Here is a 20568-nt window from a genome sequence, read left to right as displayed (position 1 = left end):
ATGAAAATAAGAAACAATTTAATATTAAATGTAATATTTATTAGAAATTTCAAACAAATCTTTCAATCCAGCGCCTTTGCTATAGCTAAAAAACTTATCTGGCCCGTGCTTTCACCAGTTTCGCTAAAGTGCTGATAAAGGTGTTTTGCCTTTTCACGAATGATGAGTGAACTTAACGGAATTTTATTATGAGTTCCGGCTTCTATCCACAGATTAAAACTTTTTCCATTTTTTCTAATTTAACATTACGAGTTACAGAGCAAATTTTTGAAGCAATTAGCACATTTTCACGGACAATATGGCGAATTTTTTCTTCCGATTTTTTGATTGATTGTACCGTTGACTCATTAATTTTATAATGTTTTGCCACAGAGGAGACACTTTGACCATTAGAAATTTTGTCTAATAACTCAATTTTATTTGCCAATCATCACCTTCATCACCTTCTTTGATCTTTTCACATTTCCCTTGTTATTCGTAGCCATATTTTTGTACAGGTTAGAAAGAATTGTCCACAATAAAGTCACTTTCTTCCGTTAACACGCTCGAAAAATACCGTTTTGCAATGTAAAACAAACGATTTATCACTTTTGTAAGCATATCAATTTATAAATTGATAAATTTATTCAATTTATAAGCATAAAAATTAAAAGCAAACGATGAAACCTTCCATGACAAGCGCATAACACATACCGAACAAGGATTAGCGAGAAACATCCACGCTCACGATTTTGTCACCCCTCTTCCCACCCACTGAGTGCTGTTTTGACTGTGGACGATAATTTTTGCCACATCCATGTTTTTTTATGGCGGAAAATGTTCACGGCGCTTTAAAATTCACATTTTTTTTTTTTAGGTTTCATTTTATATTAAATCAGCGACCGCGAATAGCTGGGTTTACTGTATCTCTTTTGAGGATTACCCTGACTTCTAATCTCTCTTGGCACAAGCACATTGCAAATATTGATTCCTCCGCATCTAAAAAACTTGGTTTTTCTCTTTTGCTCTCGGCATTACTTTTCTTCCAAACAGCTGTTCACTCTGTACAAATCGCAAATCCGCCCTACGATGGAATATTGTTCCCACATCTGGGGTGGTGCCCCCAAAACCTCTCTCAAGCTTCTAGATTCCATGCAGAAAAGGGCAGTTAGGTTAATTAATGACTCCTCTGTAACAGGGTTTCTCCATTCACTGTCTCCTAGGTGTGCTGTTTCTGCTGCATGCCTTTTCTACAGATACGTCCATGGGCACTGTTCTTCTGAATTGGTTTCTATAATTCCCGCTCTCTCTTTCAAAACAGTCCGAACACGTGCCACCACCAGTCAACATCCATTTACTGTCCAACTTCAAACTCACAGAACCAACTTTTCATCTTCTTTGTTTATTCATTCAACTGCCATTTTCTGGAACAACCTTCATACGTATTTCCTGAAAATTACAGTCTACAGAAGTTCAAGTCTAATATCAACAAACATCTTTTGTCTTTTCAACCTCCAACCCAAGCACGGTACTAAGTAATATAGGTTCTAATACCTCTTGTGTTTGGGGTTTTCATAAAAAAAATAAATAATAAATTTCTCCTGATCTTTTCCTTGTAGGTTTTCTGGAGGTTGCTGGTGTTGGGCATTTCCTGGGGTTCATACTTGTAGCGCGGTACACTTTCTTTCATCAGCTGCTAATTTTGTGCTAACTTTGATGTATTTTCCTGTCGATCTGCTTGTGTCTGGGTGATCACCATGCATCCTTTGGTGATGTACTGGATTGTTTCTGGGGCCAGGCAGCATCGTCAACATGTCATCTGTTGATTACCTGGTCTTAGATGGTGGGCATGAATCCTTTGGTCTCGGAGAAGAGCTTTCCATTCATGAGCCAAGCATTGGAAGCCATCTTATCTTTATAGTCTTGATGATTGAGCTATCTTATCTATATAGTCACTGTGGGTCCCCTGGAGTGCCTTCTTTGCTGAACTTTCTGTCTTGATTCTCAGTTGCCACAAAAAAAGTCTGATGCAATTCATGTACATCAAGTGAGAAAGGGTGTACAGGTTCTTCTTCCCTTCTTTTAGGATATATCTGTACTTGCTGTTATTGAGCATGGTGGAGATTGGGTTGAGTGCTAGACAGAACCATAGTGGGCTCAGGGCATCTCTTTGGAATATTTGTATTCTGATATTCTAGACCTTGATGCCAGTCTTCCATTTTTCCATGGTTGCTTCTAGGGAGTGTGTTAGTGTCAGGTTGACTTTGTAGACCTTTAGTGTCTCTATTGGCCAACTACTGGGCACAGAGTCAAAGGCCTTGCGGTTGTTGACATAGGCCATGTACAGATTTTTTTTTTTTATGAGAACCACAAACACGAAAGGTATCAAAACCTATAGTACTTAGTACCACGCATGGGTTGAAGGGGAAGAGGGGGATGCCAGAAACTTTGCTCTAGAGACTAAACATGCATTTCACCACTTCAAGCCTCCAATAAGCAAAGTGGTGGTATTTCACTGGTTGATGAAAGTCATCTACCACCTGGTGCTTCTAGGCTTGCTCCATAACTGCAGCATCAGTGGTCAGTTGTCCCTTGCATGCTTAACTCATCTGCTTACATACCTTTTGCTGCTCAGCAGTGATGTTCTGACTCTCCAAGTGATCTGATAGTCTTATTTATGCAACTGGAATCTTGCTCATTGTTGGAAGACTGGTGATTGGTCTGTACTTTGCTGGGTTTGAGGTGTCTTTGTCCTTAGCTTTCAGGTAGGTAATTCCTTGGGTCAGAGACTCTGGTGTTGTGCCACGTTGCCTTATTATCTGGGTTAGTTGCTCGCTATATGCCTGTGTGTGGGCAGCTGAACTTCTAGTACTAGTAGCTGTGAATGCTATCCATTCTTGGGGTTCTCCAGTTGTGGAACTTCCTGATTGACTGTTCTACGTCTTCCTCCCAAATCTCCCATTCTATCATCTCTTGTATATCCTTTGTTTTCTTCTGTTCTAGACCTGTACAGGGGCACAGCCGTTATGACTAACTTTACTGCTTTGCAAGTTGCTTCAGAACTCCTCAAGTGCATACTAGTTGGGTTGTCCCTTGCTTTCCTTCTCCTCTTGCCTGATTTTCCTGTAGAAGGCTCTCTTGTTTTCATCAAATATCCAATTGCCTCCTTTCTTCTGGGCACACTCTCCCTGTAATGGCAAAGTCTCTTGCTGAGTGCCAGGAGTTTCTGCTTGAGGGTGTAAAGATATTCTTCAGTTCTCTGATTATTGGTCTTGTTTGTGTTGTGGATGTTGTTTTTCCTTGAGCATTTTTGAATCAACTTTTTTTCTTTTTCCCTCGTAAAATCGGGAACTACCTGTATTGTAGTTTTCTGCCTCCCCCCCATGTTGTCATCCTTAAAGTTTCTTAGCAGATAGTGAGATTGTATGTTGCAGGGGAGGAGTATGGATTTGTATGATTTGAGCACAGAAAATGATAGGCTTTTCAGTTTTGGATGAAGTTGAATAGTTTTTTTCTCAGTTCTTCATACATCAAAACTAGAAACAGACCATAGAATACAATTTACAGACACTTTATACAGATGCCTCATAACTTTAATCGCCCTAAAAACCCTAGGGATTGATGATGATGATGATTATGATGCAAGGGGGTGACATAAAAATTTAATAGCTTGACTCTGCAGAAGACTAATATTCCATACAAATAATATAATAATATTATTAGTAGTAGTAGTAGTAATAATAATATTATTATTAGTAGTAGTAGTAGTAGTAGTAGTAATAATAATATTATTATTCAGTTGGTGATGCATTCAGGTTTTGGTCATTATTCTCAGCCATGGTGTGCTTCTAAATATGAAGGGGGGAAAAGTTTATTGAGAAAAAAATTTTTGACTTTAGTGTTCTTAATACTCATTTTATATAATGTTTACATAATTCATTGTATTGTAACCTGTTATAAGCTGTCAGCATCTTGTCCATTTTTGCATTTTGAATAACTAGTAGTTTAATTCATTTTCCATTTTGATTGTCAGAAAAATGTGTTCATAAGTTGGAGATTTCCTATACTAAAAAAGAAAAGAACAAAAAAAATTAAAGTAATGTAATAGTTTTATGTTATGCCCTACTTCAAATAACTTCTGAATTACAGAGAAGTACTCTGAATAACAAACATAACAAGATGCAAAAATAAGTGTTTGAATGTAGAATAATTTTAAGGTTTTTTTTTTATTTTTATTTACTTTTTTATTTTTTTTTTTACGTTATTTTCCCTGACATCTTACAAAGGTTACACACAAATTATTTGTATAACAAATCAGCTGATTGCATTTCAGGTAGGGAGGAGTAGAGTGTTCCTTTCTATTCCAGTTTGGCACCTCCATAGCCAGGTGGGCAGGAGCAGCAGTGTGTAGCACACGCTTCTTGATTAGACCGGGATTCGAGCCCATGACCACCAAATATGGAGGATGCGGAAAGGTCAGGGAATGACTACCACATATCCCCAAAGCAATATGGCCTTAGTTGCTAATGCTCCTAAAAACCAAATAACAAACAAACAACTATCCCAGTTATTCTGGGTTTTACAGACATAATACACTGTAAAGTGTATACCATAAGAAGTAGCACAAATAGCCCAAGATGGACTAAAAAATCACCAGAATAAGAATGAACCTTGCTTCACTGGGTATATAGTGCATGGAACTATGAATACCTTCATCTCCTAGATGGTATTTATGTGTCCTAACTAGTCCCTACACCGGTTCCATTTCCATGTTATCACAATGTGATAATGTCCTCTGTCAAAAGCATAACCTGTGGATTAACTGTTTGTGGACAACTGTATCAGGATAATTCTACTGGCCATTATAATGTCCCAGTGTCAACAATAGATTGCCTTTAGGATGATTTAAAATGATGGATTTTTAAATTCATCCCAAATTATTCTTTTGTTTGTTCTGTTATGAGAATCAGACTCTTACAGAGTTGAGAGGTGAGGTTTGCAATGATGTGTTTGAGTTAGCCAGTTCTTAGTGTGGCTTTATTTTTATTGTTTCATAGTTTTGTACTTTAATTTTTTATTTTCTTTGGTTTAAACATTTCTTTTCCTCTTTTTTTTTTTTTTTTTTTATCTTAAAAATATTTACTCATCTTCTTAGATCCAGCAGTTCATGGTACCACTAAGCTGACATCATATTTTGCTGTCATGACCTATTGCTTGATTAGCAGAACAGAGAAGTTAATGGTAAATAATTTTCATCAAAAATGTAATACTATTGATGTATATAATTTCACAAAATAATGTATTTTCATTTAAAACAGATGTTTTTATACAGTTGTATATAGTGGTAGTGCAAGTTTTGCTCAGGTATTCAGGGGCAGATATTATTAGTGTATAAAGTCATCTGATACTGTGTTCAAAATAGTACCCTTCTTTTCTTGGAAATGCTGCCAGATATCTGTGGAATCACCTTGATGCAAGCCTTTAAGAATTCTGAAGTTCATATCACAGCCATCATGCAACGTGTCATTCACTGCATTATTAATGCAGTAATTGTTCTCTTGAGGTTAGGAACTTGTTCTGATCGCCTTTTCTGGATCAGTGAAGAAGTACTTTCAGTAACTCATAAAAAAAAATGGCAGTCAAGGAAAAGTTCTAACCTATCTCTCACATGGAAAGGGTACAAAACCTCCCAAGCTATCTCTCATAATGTTGTTTACAGTCACTTCTTGTCCCACCAAGTTACATTTTCTTCATACAACTTGGAAGCAATTTCTCAAGGTACCACCACAACAGACATCCCAAAGCAACAAAAAAAGTAACTATCTGCTTGGTGGCAGACAATGAGGGGCCCAACATTTTTGCAATGCAGATTTGAACCATCCTTAATTCAGCATTAAATCATTCAAAGTTTGTAACTTATAAGTTATTTAGGAATTTGTGTTTGTGTATTGGCACTGGGTGATTTATCGCTATCAAAACTGTTAATAAAACACAGTTATTACAAAAACATTGTAAATATTTATCAACTTACATCTGTTAAGATTCTGTTACTGCTATTTTTATTTAAAACTTAGTGTTTGCAATCAGATGCAGTTTTGGTGCTTAGTAGGCACCAAAATTTAATTGCCTGATACAAGAAATATTTTCTCTAAATTTATGTTATTTACATTATTAATTTAAATTTATCTACCCTATGTTAATTTGATATCAGATTATTGAAATGCGATGTATTTTGAAGTCCTTATCACTGTTACTAATGCTTTGGATTTTGTGTTTTAGTATAGATAATTCGAAATATGTGTACTGTGAAATTCAAATAGTGCAAACTTATGAATAGCTTGCCTATTTCAAAAAAGATGCCAAAACTAACTACAATCAAACAGTAGAATGAAATTGAAGGGGCCATAACAAAAATTCATTACAGTATATGGTATCATTATACAGTATATGTTACCTTTAAATTTTACATTTTTATACATTTGTGGAATTGCATGCCGCATAGAGACAAAATTGCAAGGAATTCGCATACCTCTAACTCATGATCACACTGAGAGTTGCTGTTCATTTGGTGTACTGTATTTCCAAACAGTTCAGCTGCTTGTGAGGGAATCTGTTCAGTAATGTGGTTAGCTGTGTCATTGAAAAGGAAGTCCTGTAAATGCTTTCCTTTTTAATCGAAGTAATCCTTGCATAACATGAATTCATATTGAATGATTTTGTTTTAACATGAAACATTTAATATGGAAAGTTTTCGTTGAACATTGAATGAATGAATTTCCCCTTTTTTAATACAATTTGAGTACAGTACTCTATCAAAGCTAATATTTTTGCTGGCATGGATCTCTTTCCTGGAAACTGAACAGATTGCCTTCATTGCTTCTTCCCTAGAGAAACAACTTGTACCATGAATCAGTAAGTGCCTATTTTCCATACATTGCTTTGAGTAAATAACAGCCTTTACACATGTGCCCTTTTCCATTTTATAAATACAGAGATGTGTAGAAGTTGTGAAATAATTTTCAAATGAACAAGTGTTTACCAAATGGCTGGTACCATTCAAATTCCCTTGAAAAAGTCAGTGCAGAACTTCTACTAGGTTATGTGACTGGCCATATGCTAAGTTTGCATTGCCTGTTACAGTATAGATATCATGTAACCAAATTAGGCTGTAATTTGGTTACATGATATATTGATGTTCTAATTGCGAAATCAAAATAAAATGAAATTAATTTATTTGGAAATTAAAATTCAAATTACTGAATATTTATAAAAGGAAGTATATACTGTTGGCATTGCTCATGCAATGAATCTTCACAAAGCAACTGTTTATACCATTTGCACAAGTGTGGAAAAATCAAGGACAGGTTTAAAAGTGCAACATCAGTAAGTATCACGGAATATATTATATGATGTCATTATGTGTAAAAAAGATAGGAAGATTGTTATAATTATGGATCGATCATTGAAACCAGAACAGTGCTTCTCAAATTCTTTGTTTTTCAAATAAAAATGAATTAGATATTCACCTGCTTAGTGTTGAATTGCTTGTTGGTTCAGTCACTTAAAAATGTGATAATTGGAGAATCTGTAGCTTCAATTATTTTTACCAAATATTTTGAAAAAAATGTAAAGCAACTATAGCCAAAACAAGTTATAAACATTCATTAAACATCTTTATGCAGGAAGAAAATGCCCAATAAAACTTGTATGTCTCAGGAGGGAAAAAATGCGTCAAGATTTAAAGTAATCAATTATGCACTTTTCTACTTGGAAGCAATGCAGAAAATGATTTTAAATTAAAATCTTTAATGTTTTAACATTCTGAAGCCATTAGAGCCTTGTAGAGGTTACTGTAAAGAGTATCATTTGATAGTTTGGAGATGAAATAAAAAAAATTGGATTACATATGGCATTTTCCTAGAATATTTCAAGGGGATTTTCCATAAAGAAACAAAGGAATTTAGTCTATGTGCCAAAAATGTATAGCAACTTTTAAAGCCCTTATACAGTTATTAATAAATGAAGATAAAATCTTGTCCTACCATGAAACTATGGTGGGATGAACCATTCTTTGAATAAGCACATTTTTTTTTTGGACCACAAAATATTTAATTCAAATAAAATTCTTACTGAAATTCTTCCACTGAGTGGAGGAATTTCTAAAGTCCTTTTCAGTCATGAAAAGGACTTTAGAAATTCCACTCTCAGGCTGAGGGAACAAGGCATCCCCCCCATGAATTATTGCAAGTTTTTCAGCCTGCAAAACATGCAATTTAGTTTCTGAACATTCTACAATCAGATATATATGTACAAATACAAGTCATAAGCTCTGGTTATATTAAAATAATTTGAATTTGTGGCCTATCAACAAGTCCATCTAGATCTGTCTACCAGAAAGGAAAGACAGCAGTGAAGTGAGCTTTTGCTAGGTTGAGTAAAATATGCAGGTGTTTTATCATACATGACTCACATCTGCATTCAAATTACAAACAACACATCTTGCAACAACCTCGATGAAATATGTTTGAAAAATGTGTTGGTGGTCTTGCCTTCACAACAATGTAAAGTCCATAAACTGTTCACCAACAGTAATTTCTCATAAATGTTGGTGTGGTAAATACATAAACATCTGGTGTATTTACTACACCAAATGTTGAGAAATACATTTGGTGTAGTAAATGCCTTGATGAGCCTTCACCATTACAAAATGAGGACTATCCTCTGTCAATAATGCACATCGTGTGAATTGCTGATTTCATTTCAGACAGCAGTAACTTAATCAATGAAAAGCATTCTTCCAAAAATGTGAATTTTAGCCACAATATTGTAGTGACCATTCGTTGGGTGCTTGTCCCTAGATCGTCTTCAACCACTTGAAGGATTTGGCATTGTTCTTATTGTGGCTGACAGATTCATATATGTGTGGCCTGAAACATTTTCCAGTTTGGCCACCTGCCTGGAAAGTTTTGCTTTTACAAGCGTCTTGCTTCAAATGCATCTCCCAAATCCTGGCTGTCCACACAGGATTGGGTTTCACCACTTAAAGCCACCAATATTGGAGGCGTTAAGTGGTGAAACTGAAGTTTAATCTCCAGAGAGCAAAGTTTCTGCAAAGTTGGTTCTGTGAGTTTGAAGTTGGACAGTAAATGAATGTTGGCTGGTGGCGGCACGTGTTCGGACTGTTTTGAAAGAGGGAGCAGGCATTATAGAAGCCAATTCAGAAGAACAGCACCCATGGAAATATCTGTAGGAGAGGCATGCAGCAGAAACAGTACATCTATGAGACAGTGAGTGGAGAGACTCTGTTAGAGACGAATCATTAATTAACCTAACTGCCCTCTTCTGAATGGAATCGAGAAGCCTGGGAGAGGTTTTAGGGACACCACCACAGATGTGGGAACAATATTCCATGGTAGGGTGAATTTGCTATTTATACAGAGTGAACACCTGTTTGGAAGAAAAGTAACGCTGAGAGTGAAAAAGAAAACCAAGTTTTTTAGATGCAGATTTAGAAAGATTAGGTCAGGGTAATCCCCAAAAGAGATATATCATTATGCCTAGGATGTTGGAGTTTCACCAAATGTAAGCATAAAAGAAGAAGAATCCTTTTTTTGCGAGATATAAGACAACACTGAGTTTTAGAAGGATTGAAATCAACTAAGTTGTCTTTGCTCCACTGGAGAATTACCTGGAGATCGGCATTTAAGGATTTCATAGCAGATTTTCGAGAAGTTGAAGCTGATCGAGCAGGGCAAGGTTTCTCAAAATGGAAAGTGGACTGCAGTGTGTTATCTGCAGTTTGGGGGAAAGAACTAAACCTTGGGGGGCACCAGCATTAGTGGAGAAGTTAGAAGACAGAGAGCCATCTACCATCACCCTCAGTGAGCAATCCAAGAGAAAACTGGATAACCAATTACAAAAAACAGTTGGCAAACCATAAGATGGAAGCTTGTTTAGAAGACCTTTATGCCAAACACGATCAAAAGCCTTTCGGATGTCAAGAGCAACTGCTTGTGTTTCACCAAACTTTTCCATTGAATTAGTCCATAAATGGGTAACATAAGCCAGAATATCACCAGTGGATCGACACTGACAGAATCCATACTGGCGATCATTCATCAGACAGAAGCCTTTCAGATGTCAAGAGCAACTACTTGTGTTTCGCCAAACTTTTCCATTGAATTAGTCCATAAATGGGTAACATAAGGTTTCTAGGTAGTTTAAGAGTTGGCAGTTAATTTATTTCTCCATAATTTTAGAAAGAGTAGAAGTAATTGCAATGGGACGATAATTGGATGGAAGAGATTTGTCACCCTTTTTAGGAACTGGCTGGATATGAGCCAGATGTCCAAGCAGAAGGAAAAACACATTTGGAATAAGAAAGTAAAAATAGGTGGCAAAGAACAGGAGTAAGTTCAGGAGCACAGGTTTTGAGAACAAGTGGAGAAATACCATCGGGACCTGGAGCTTTCTTAGCATCAAGGTTTGTCAAAATCGTTCTGAAATCCTTTTTGACGGAAGACCACAGGAGGCATTGAATGGCACGTTGGGAATGGTGGAATGTGTTTTACTAAGATTATTAATACGTAAGTTGGAAGAAAAATGGAATGCTAGCAGGTCAGCTTTATCCTTGGCTGAAGTGACAACAGAACCATCTGGTTTGGACAGAAGTGAGAGCAGAGATGGGCAAAAGTTGCGGCCAATAGCTTTGGCAAGAGATCAGAATACACGACTACCATTAGGGTAAGAAGCAAGTTTTCTACTCTTAGCCTGTTCAAAATCTAGTTTGGACTGATTAATAACTGCTTTACAATTGTTGCGAGCTTTGGTGTAGGCAGAAAATGAAACTGAAGAATTAGAAACAAACGAATTAAAATCTGCAACCTTCTTCTCTTGTGAACAGCCTTAGCACATTTATTGGAAAACCAAGGTTTAGATAAAGGACGAGATTTTAAAATGGAGTGTGGGATAAAGGATTCCACTCCTGCAAGAATAATTTCACTGACACGATCTTAGCAAACATTGACATCAGAAGTTTTGAAACGGTAATCTGGCCAAGGAAATGAAGAAAAGAAATCTTGCAGGTCATCCCATTTTGCATTCTTGTAATGCCAAACAAAAAACAGTTGGCAAACCATAAGATGGAAGTTTGGGAAAGCCATGAGATAAAGGCTCCATTGGAGAAGAGACAATCACCAAGTTGTGATCTGAGGTGCCTAAAGGAACACTCCCTTCGACTGTGTACTTAGAAGGGTTGTTTGTGAGAAAAAGATCAAACGTGTTGTCTGTATGGTTATAATTGTCCGGTATTCTTGTAGGTAAATGAACAATCTGTGCAAGATCATTAGTAATTGCAAAAGCCTCAGCAGCTCGACCAGCTGGATCAGTGTGACTAGAAAATGGAAGCCAGCTGGAGTTGCGAAAATTAAAATCACCAAGAAAAATTACCTCACTGTTAGGATGACTCTCATCAACTGGTGCAATACCACCACTTTGCTTATTGGAGGCTTGAAGTGGTGAAACCCATGTTTAGTCTCTAGAGTTAAGTTCCAGTCAACCCTTCCCTATCTCTTCCATCATGCAGGATGATTGATGACTTTTGAGGTTATGATGAACATCGTGGCGAGATCCAATATTCCTTACATTTCGAGGGTACAGCTCTAAAACGGTGTTCGCAGGCCGGCCGCTAGTTAGTACACTGGACTGAACCTATTGGTAACTCTCTAGGAGGCTTCCGGACCAGCTAGTGTAGGATCTTGCTACCTCTACTCTGCCAGATGGTGACGGGAGGGAGTCCGAGTAGTGTGTATGCGGGGAGCATTGTCGAGGCCACGTTATGTCGAGGATCTGGGTATATTCTTACCATGTGTACGCCATATCCAAAAATTTCATTACTTCATACAGCATCTCCCACCCACTTTTTTTTTACTATTGAATACACCATGAATTGTCAAGCTAATAGAACAAGTTTATCTGCGAAAAGATCTAAACCACCCAAGCACTTCCTAATTCATTTCACAAATATACATCGTCTCAGTTCTAATCTCAACGATGTCCATTTCCATTCTGACAAACCTTATGTACTTTTTCAGACAGAATTCTCAGTTATCGGTTGATTCAACTACTGCTCATCTCAGTTGCCCAAATTATTCTCTGTATGATTCCTTTCGCCTCAAAGGTGTTACTTGTGCATATGTCTGTTCTGATATTCCCTGTCAGAGACTTGGCAATTTGGAATCTCCTCTCTTTGGTCTTCTCTAGCTTAAAATCTCTCTCCCTCATTGTGTCAAATTCATCTCTTGTCTCTACCGTTCTCCCAACTTCACTAATCACTTGGAGCTCTTTGACTTCCTCTCTTTGCAACTTGAATTTCTACCGTCCAACTTTCCTAACAGTGAAGTAATTTTCCTTGGTGATTTTAATGTTCACAACTCCAGCTGGTTTCCGTTTTCTAGTCATACCGAACCCAGCTGGTCGAGATGCTGAGGCTTTTGCAAGTACTAATGACTTTGCACAGATTTTTCATTTACCTACTAGAATACCGGTCAATCCTAATCATACAGCCAATACGCTTGATATTTTTCTCACAAACAACCCTTCTAAGTACACGGTCGATGTGAGAGGTCCTTTAGGCACTTCAGATCACAACTTGGTGATTGTCTCTTCTCCAATGGAACCTTTATCTCATGGCTATTCCCAACCTTGTATTGTTTGGCATTACAACAATGTAAAATGGGATGACCTGCGAGACTTCTTTTCCTTGGTCGGATTACTGTTTCAAAACTTCTGATGTCAACATTTGCTCAGATTGTGTCAGTGAAATTATTCTTGCAGGAATGGAATCCTTTATCCCACACTCCACTTTAAAATCTCATCCTTTAAATGAACCTTGGTTTTCCAATAAATGTGCTACAGCTGTTCAAGAGAAGAATTTTCTGCCTACACCAAAGCTCGCAACAATTGCAAAGCAGTTATTAATCAGTCCAAACTAGAGTTTGAACGGGCTAAGAGTAGAAAACTTGCTTCTTGCCCTAATGGTAGCCGAGCATTCTGGTCTCTTGCCAAAGTTATTGGCCGCAACTTTTGTCCATCTGTGCTCCCACCTCTGTCCAAACCAGATGGTTCTGTTGTCACTTCAGCCAAGGATAAAGCTGACCTGCTGGCGTCCCATATTTCTTCCAATACATGTATTAATGATCTTGGTAAAACACCTCCCACTATTCCCGACACGCTCCATTCAATGCCTCCTGTGGTATTCCATCAAAAAGATGTCAGAAGGATTTTTGATGCCAAGAAAGCTCCAGGTCCTGATGGTATTTCTCCACTTGTTCTCAAAATCTGTGCTCCTGAACTTACTCCTATTCTTTGCCAACTCTTTTCATGAACAGCTGTAGCACATTTCCAAATTCTTCTCTTGAACAGCTGTAGCACATTTCCAAAGGTGTTTTTCCTTCTGCTAGGAAATTTGCACATTATCCAGGCAGTTCCTAAAAAAGTGTGACAAATCCCTCCCATCCAATTATCGTCCCATTGGAATTACTTCTAATCTTTCTAAAGTAATGGAGAAAGCAATTAACTGCCAACTCTTAAACTACCTAGAAACCTTCAGTCTGATCAACAATCGCCAGTATTGATTTTGTCAGTGTCGATCCACTGGTGATATTCTTGCTTATGTTACCCATTTATTGACTAATTCAATGGAAAGGTTTGGTGAAACACAAGTAGTTGCTCTTGATATCTCAAAGGCTTTCGATCGTGTTTGGCATAATGGTCTTCTAAACAAGGTTCCATCTTATGGTTTGCCAACTGTTTTTAGTAATTGGTTATCCAGTTTTCTCTCTGATCGCTCACTGAGGGTGATGGCAGATGGCTCTCTGTCTTCTAACTTCTCCACTAATGCCGGTGTCCCCCAAAGTTCATTTCTTTCTCCCATTCTTTTCCTCTTGTATATTAATGATCTTCTTCCATTGACTTGAAATCCTATCCATAGTTTTGCTGATTATAGCACATTGTATTCCACTTTCCATTTTGAGAAACCTTGTCCTGCCTCAATCAGCTTCAACTTCTCGAAAATCTGCTACCAATTCCTTAAATGCTGATCTTCAGGTAATTATCCAGTGGAGTAAAGACAACTTAGTTGATTTCAACCCTTCTAAAACTCAGTCTTGCCTTATATCTCGCAAAAAAAGATTCTTCTGCTCCTACGCTTATCTTTAGTGACACTCCAATTTCTAGGCAAAATTATATATCTCTTTTGGGGATTACCCTGACTTCTAATCTCTCTTGGCACCAGCACATTACAGATATTGCTTCCTCTGCATCTAAAAAACTTGGTTTTCTCTTTCGCTGTCGGCGTTACTTTTCTTCCAAACAGCTGCTCACTCTGTATAAATCGCAAATCCACCCTGCCATGGAATATTGTTCTTACATCTGGGGTGGTGCCCCCAAAACCTCTCTCAGGCCTCTAGATTCCATTCAGAAGAGGGCAGTTAGGTTAATTAATGATGCATCTCTAACAGAGTCTCTCCATTCACTGGCTCATAGACGTACTGTTTCTGCTGCATGCCTCTTCTACAGATACTTCCATGGGCTCTGTTCTTCTGAATTGGCTTCTATAATTCCCGCTCTCTCTTTCAAAACAGTCCGAACACGTGCAGCCACCAGGCAACATCCATTTACTGTCCAACTTCAAACTCATAGAACCAACTTTTCATCTTCCTCATTTATTCATTCAACTGCCGTTTTCTGGAACAACCTTCCTTCGTACGTATTTCCTGAAAATTACAGTCTACAGAAGTTCAAGTCCAATGTCAACAAATATCTTCTTTCCTTCTCTCAATCTCCAACCCAAGCACGGTACTAAGTACTATAGGTTCTAAACCTCTCGTGTTTGTGGTTTACATAAAAAAAAAAAAATAATAATAATAAAATCTAGACCAGCTGGATCAGTGTGACTAGAAAACAGAAGCCAGCTGGAGTTGTGAAAATTAAAATTACCTCATTGTTAGGAAAGTTGGACTGGAGAAAGACAAGTTGTAAAGAGAGAAAATCAAAGAGCTCCAAGTGATTAGTGGAGTTGGGAGAATGGTAGAGACAACAGATGAATTTGACACAATGAGGTAGAGAGATTTTGAGCCAGAGAAGATCAAAAAGAGGAGATTCCAAATTACCAAGTCTCTGACAGGGAATATCGGAATGGACGTATGCACAAGTACCACCTTTGAGGCGAAAGGAATCATAAAGTGAATAATTTGGGCAACTGAGATGAGCATTAGTTGAATCAACCGATAACTGAGATTCTGTCTGAAAAAGTACATGGGGTTTGTCAGAATGGAAATGGACATTGTTGAGATTAGAATTGAGACAATGTATATTTGTGAAATGAATTAGGAAGTGTTTGGGTGGTTTAGATCTTTTCGCAGATAAGCTTATTCTATTAGTTTGACAATTCGTGGTGTATTCAATAGTAAGAAAAAGTGGGAGGGACATGCTGTATGTTGTAATGAAATTTTTGGATATGGTGTACACATGGTAAGAATATACCCAGATCCTTGACATACCGTGGCTTCGACAGTGATCCCCGCATACACCCTACTCGGACTCCACTCACTCTCCAATCACTCTCTGGCAGAATTGAGGTAGCAAGGTTATAGACTAGCTGATCCAGAAGGCTCCCAGAGTGTTACCAATAGGTTCGGTCCGGTGTACTAACTAGCAGCCAGCCTGCGAACACCATTTTAGAGCTGTACCCTCGAAATGTAAGGAAGATTGGATCTCACCACGATGTTCATCGTAACCTCAAAAGTCATCAATCATACTGCATGATGGAAGAGATGGTGAAGGGTTGACCGGAACTTAGCTCTGTAGACAAAACATGGGTTCCACCACTTCAAGCCTTTGATAAGCAAAGTGATGATATTTCACCGGTTGATGAGAATCATCTACCACCTAGTACTGCCTGGTAACATAGTGTGGTGGCATTCCTCCATGTGGTGTGGATGCCTCACCTCGACCCCTGCTTACGTTGGTTCACACCTGGGTGGTCACCCATCGTGTGCTTGTGCATGGTGGTTATACCCAGGATTCCTAACAGTCCCACCATTGGGAAGGTGCAAGCAGAGGAATAGGTATAAACAGATGTTTTGTATGTTGTAAATGAGCGACAAGAAGCAGCATTATAGATCATCATTGCGAGATTAATATACCTATTATCTTGCAGACCCCCCCCCCATCTTCACACCCACCACTCAAAAAAAAAAAAGAGAGAGAGAGAGAGAACGAATGTTTAGTTTGATTTTGTGCATCTTATCAATTGCTGTGTTCCATCGCACCACAAAAAGAAAACGTTTGTTTCATTATTTGTCAGGGATGTCGGTTTTTTTTTTTTTTGTTTAGAAATCACGAAAATAATGGGTAAATGCAAGAGAGTTATGCTTTCAATTAAACAAAAACCTGAAACTGTTCAAAAGTTTGAAAACAGTGCATCCATTTAATCTTTAATGAGCCATTATAATGTTGGTGACCAAACCGTACGCGATATCGTAAAAAATAAAAGGAATCATCGTATTGCTCATGTGAGTAGTGCATGGTAAGTTTTTTATCTATTGTTATATTTTTAACTTAGGTTAACTTAGGTATTCCGTATCTCACTTTATCGAAAAATGGTCAGCAAGGTTGCTGACCATTTTTCGAAGCGGACACACATTTCACCATAATAATGTAAAAACACAGAGAATTCCGGCTGTCGGTATTATTTCAAATGCAATAAGATCATGTTTACTACCCATTTATAATGAATTGCACTAACAAAAAAGCCCAATAAACCAGAAACTGCAAATTGTCTTTATTGTTTTATGGTAGTGACCTCCAGAAATGGGCTTTAGTAAAATGTGAGCTCATGTGGAGTGATAAATAGTGAGTTTTTACCTTAACCCTGTGAAGTTCTCTACAGAAAATTTAATTTTGACCCTTACCATTGTGCCAAATAAGAGAATAAGTGATAGCGGTACTAAAAAATTTACGAAGAAAAGGAAAACGATCGAGTTGGATCAGAAAATTAAAATAAGAAGGCTGCATGAAAATGGGCAAACATTAACAAGTATCACGCAGAATTCACATTTGTCAGTGTCAACAGCGAACACAGTAATAAAGGAGAAAGACAGAATATGAGAAGCGGAAGGGATTGGCACCATTGAAGTCAACTTTAATAACCAAGGTTACAAAACAGTTTTCCAGTACAATAACATGCATGTTTTCTTCCTTTTGTGTTTTCTTTTCTTACATGCCACTCCAGCTACTTCATTGTTGCCCCCCAGATAAAGTTTTTAATTGAGATAATTATAAATATATAACTATTTTTGTTATATATCATTCCTATCATTCCTCTGAGAATATTATGTGGTTTTTGTAATTTGGCATATCAGGGATATAGTAGCAATATTTTATTAGTCATTCCCAAGTTACATAATGCTCGACTTAGGTAAGAAGTTCAGGAATGTATCTCTTACATATGTCAGGGACTTACTGTATTTTTGATTAACTGGGTAATTGATTATCCAGGATTTTTTTTTTACCATCTATCCCGGAAAATCGAGTGTTCACTGTATTCCTTTAGAGGAGTGGAGAAGTTCTTTTGAATGAAGAAGCTCTTCTACAAGAGAATTAAAATATTAAAATCTAATATACCAGTTAGTGCATTTGCATCATTTCTGTACATAGCCAGGCCCCGGGTGCCAAGCGAATGTGACTGAGCGATTTCTCTGTGCTATTACTGCGATTTCTTAAAAGTGATTTACCGTTATTTTATGTTCTTGACGTTAATAAATTTATTCGTTTAAAAACAGTTCTTGTAACAAAAACACTTGTACAGAGCAAGAAAGGAAAGGCACCTTTCTTTATTTCTTCTAGTTTACTACTAACCAGGCACTGCTCCTGCCTCCCCGTGGCGGGGTCGGTAAACTTGGCAGAAAAGTCCATCTGCCAGAGGCTAATAGGAGCAAGCATGGAACAAAATATGTTTTCAACTTTAGAGCCGTCAAGCTGTCGGCCAAACACAGAAAATGACCATGATTCGTCGCAAGCAAAGAGGTTGAAAACCAATCCCTCGGCGACAGACTTACCTGCATTCTTAATAATGAACTCACTATCTGAACAGCCTCTCAGTAAGCTATCCCCCTTTTTAAGTCAAAAATATCTGGAAAGTATTGCAGGGTCTCCCAAGACGGTTAAGAGACTGCAATCAGGGGACTTATTGAAACTCTAAATAGCAGGCACTCTGAGAAATTACTAAAAAAGACAACTTTCGCTGGTATTCCAGTGAAAGTAACTCCACATGCAACCCTAAATACATCAAAGGGTGTAATATCTAGTTGGGACCTGATGAATGTGACGGAAGAAGAAATTAAAGAAGAGCTTCAGGAACAAAATGTAATAGCTGTAAAAAGAATAATGATAAAAAAAGACAATATTCTCACACCTACCAGAAATATCATTCTTACCTTCAACAGTCCAAGCCTGCCCTCATCAGTAAAAGCTGGATATCCGCACTCGTCCTTTCATACCAAATCCGTTGAGATGTTATAAATGCCAAATGTATGGCACTCTCAAACGACATGCAGAGGGAACCCAGTTTGTCCCAACTGTGGATCCTCCGATCACATTCAAAGTGATTGTTTGGCGAAAGATATCCCAACTGCAAAGGCAACCATCCTGCCTACTCTAAGACATGTGAGAGGTGGAAAACAGAGAAAAAAATTGTAAAATATAAAGTTGAAAACAGAGTTAGTTATCAAGAGGCAAGAAAATTAATTGCACCCAGTATACCTAATCGTACCTATGCCAATATTGCAAAAAAAAATATCAAACCACTGCCACACAAAACGATGTTACCGTTCCTTCAAACACTTCCATCTCTGACTGGGCTTAGGCTGTCCTCTCTCAGCAACAGTCCAGTGCCGTTAAGCACTCAGACCAAGCAAATAATACGCCTCTCACAATACCAGCAAAATCTCAGTCTCCGCCAGTGAATGCCACTACTACAAATAATGATAGTTGGACTTCAAAAAAGATTATTCAGGACACATCGATGGAGGCAGAGTACCCATCCAAACAGGAAGATCCAATTCTGGAAATATTTGCAGAAGAAGAGATGGACACTGGTCGCCCTTCCTTTCCAAAAAGAGACAAACCAAAGCCAGAACGCTGTAAGACAGCCACGTCAGGTACAGCTTCTTCTTCTAAATTCAAGTAATGCCTAATATCTTGCAATGGAATTGCAGAGGCTTTCGTGGAAACATTAACGACATCCGTTACTTAATTAATCGCTACTCTCCAGTTGGTTTCTGCCTGCAAGAAACCTATTTAACTACTCAAATTTCCATTTCCATAAAAAACTACTTGGTCTATAGATGAGATCGGAAAACATCCGATTCTGCTCGTGATGGTGTAGCTATTTTAATTAGTACAAGGATTCCAGCTAGGCAAATCACTCTCAAACCCAAATCGAAGCTGTCGCTGTGCATCTGATTACTCAGACTGCATTAACTCTAGTCTCAGTTTATCTCCCACCAAATCATACTTGCTCTTATAATGATCTTAAAGAACTTTTATTACAGCTACCCTCCCCTATCTGCCTGCTTGGGGATTTCAATGGCCACCACCCTTTATGGGGTTCATCTAAATTAGACAAACACGGCCGACTGATTGAAACTTTACTGGAAAAAGAAAACGTCACTCTTCTTAACAGTGACTCGCACACCCATATACAGTTAAATGGACAGACTTCTGCCATTGACCTATCGATTTGCTCCCCGATACTGTTTTCAGCTATGCAATGGTCCACTCTGGATGATCCCATGGGCAGTGATCATTTTCCAATTGTTTGTAATCTGTTGACTACACAACCACAAGTACAACAGCCCTGCAGGAAATGGAAATTCTCTAAAGCCAATTGGGCCAAATTTCAGTCAGCAATCACTCTTGACAAAAAACCTATTCATCTACAGCCCATAGATGAAGTTACTGATTATATTACATCCCGCCTTTTAGTTGCAACTAAGTACTCAACTCCATTATCAAATCCCTCGTCCCGATGGCATTTCAACTACTGGCGGAACGAAGAGTGCACAAAAGCAAAGAAGGAAAAAAATAAAGCATTTAATTTATTCCGTCGATCTGCAACCACAGCTAATCTAATTAGCTACAAGAAACTAAGGGTAAAGGCACGTTACATTCAAAAGCAGGCCAAGAAAGATTCTTGGACTAGGTTCGCATCAACTATCAATAGAAACACTGACTCCAGACTAATATGGAAAAAAATTAGGCAGCTTTCTGGGAAGTTTCCAGCTGTTCTCTCCTGCAATGGGCAAGAACTCTCTACTCCTCTGGATATAGCCAATGCCTTGGGCAAAACCTTTGCTCAAATATCGGCTGCATCAAACTACACTCCGAAATTCCAGAGAATTTCGGAGCAGAAAATTAAGACTGCCAACGAACAGAGACCTATCAACTTTCGAACCTCACTGTCACTTCCATATAATCAGCCTCTGCAATATTGTGAACTTTTACAGGCCATCAGAACAACACGAAACA

General features: G+C 38.0%; 1 protein-coding gene across 1 annotated transcript in view; it reads left to right on the top strand.

The window, feature by feature from the left end:
* The window catches only part of puf (ubiquitinyl hydrolase 1 puf), a 1022896-nt gene that overhangs the window by 752448 nt on the left and 249880 nt on the right, over positions 1 to 20568 (top strand). The window contains exon 65 of the mRNA XM_090376705.1: positions 5135 to 5220. Within this exon, the coding sequence (XP_090232831.1) occupies positions 5135 to 5220 (86 nt within the window). The remainder of the gene's footprint in view (positions 1 to 5134; positions 5221 to 20568) is intronic.

Source organism: Mastigoproctus giganteus, chromosome 6 (genome assembly GCF_048544385.1).
Source record: "Mastigoproctus giganteus isolate SK-2022 chromosome 6, ASM4854438v1, whole genome shotgun sequence".
NCBI lineage: Eukaryota > Metazoa > Arthropoda > Arachnida > Uropygi > Thelyphonidae > Mastigoproctus > Mastigoproctus giganteus.
This window is presented reverse-complemented; position numbering and strand designations above follow the sequence as displayed.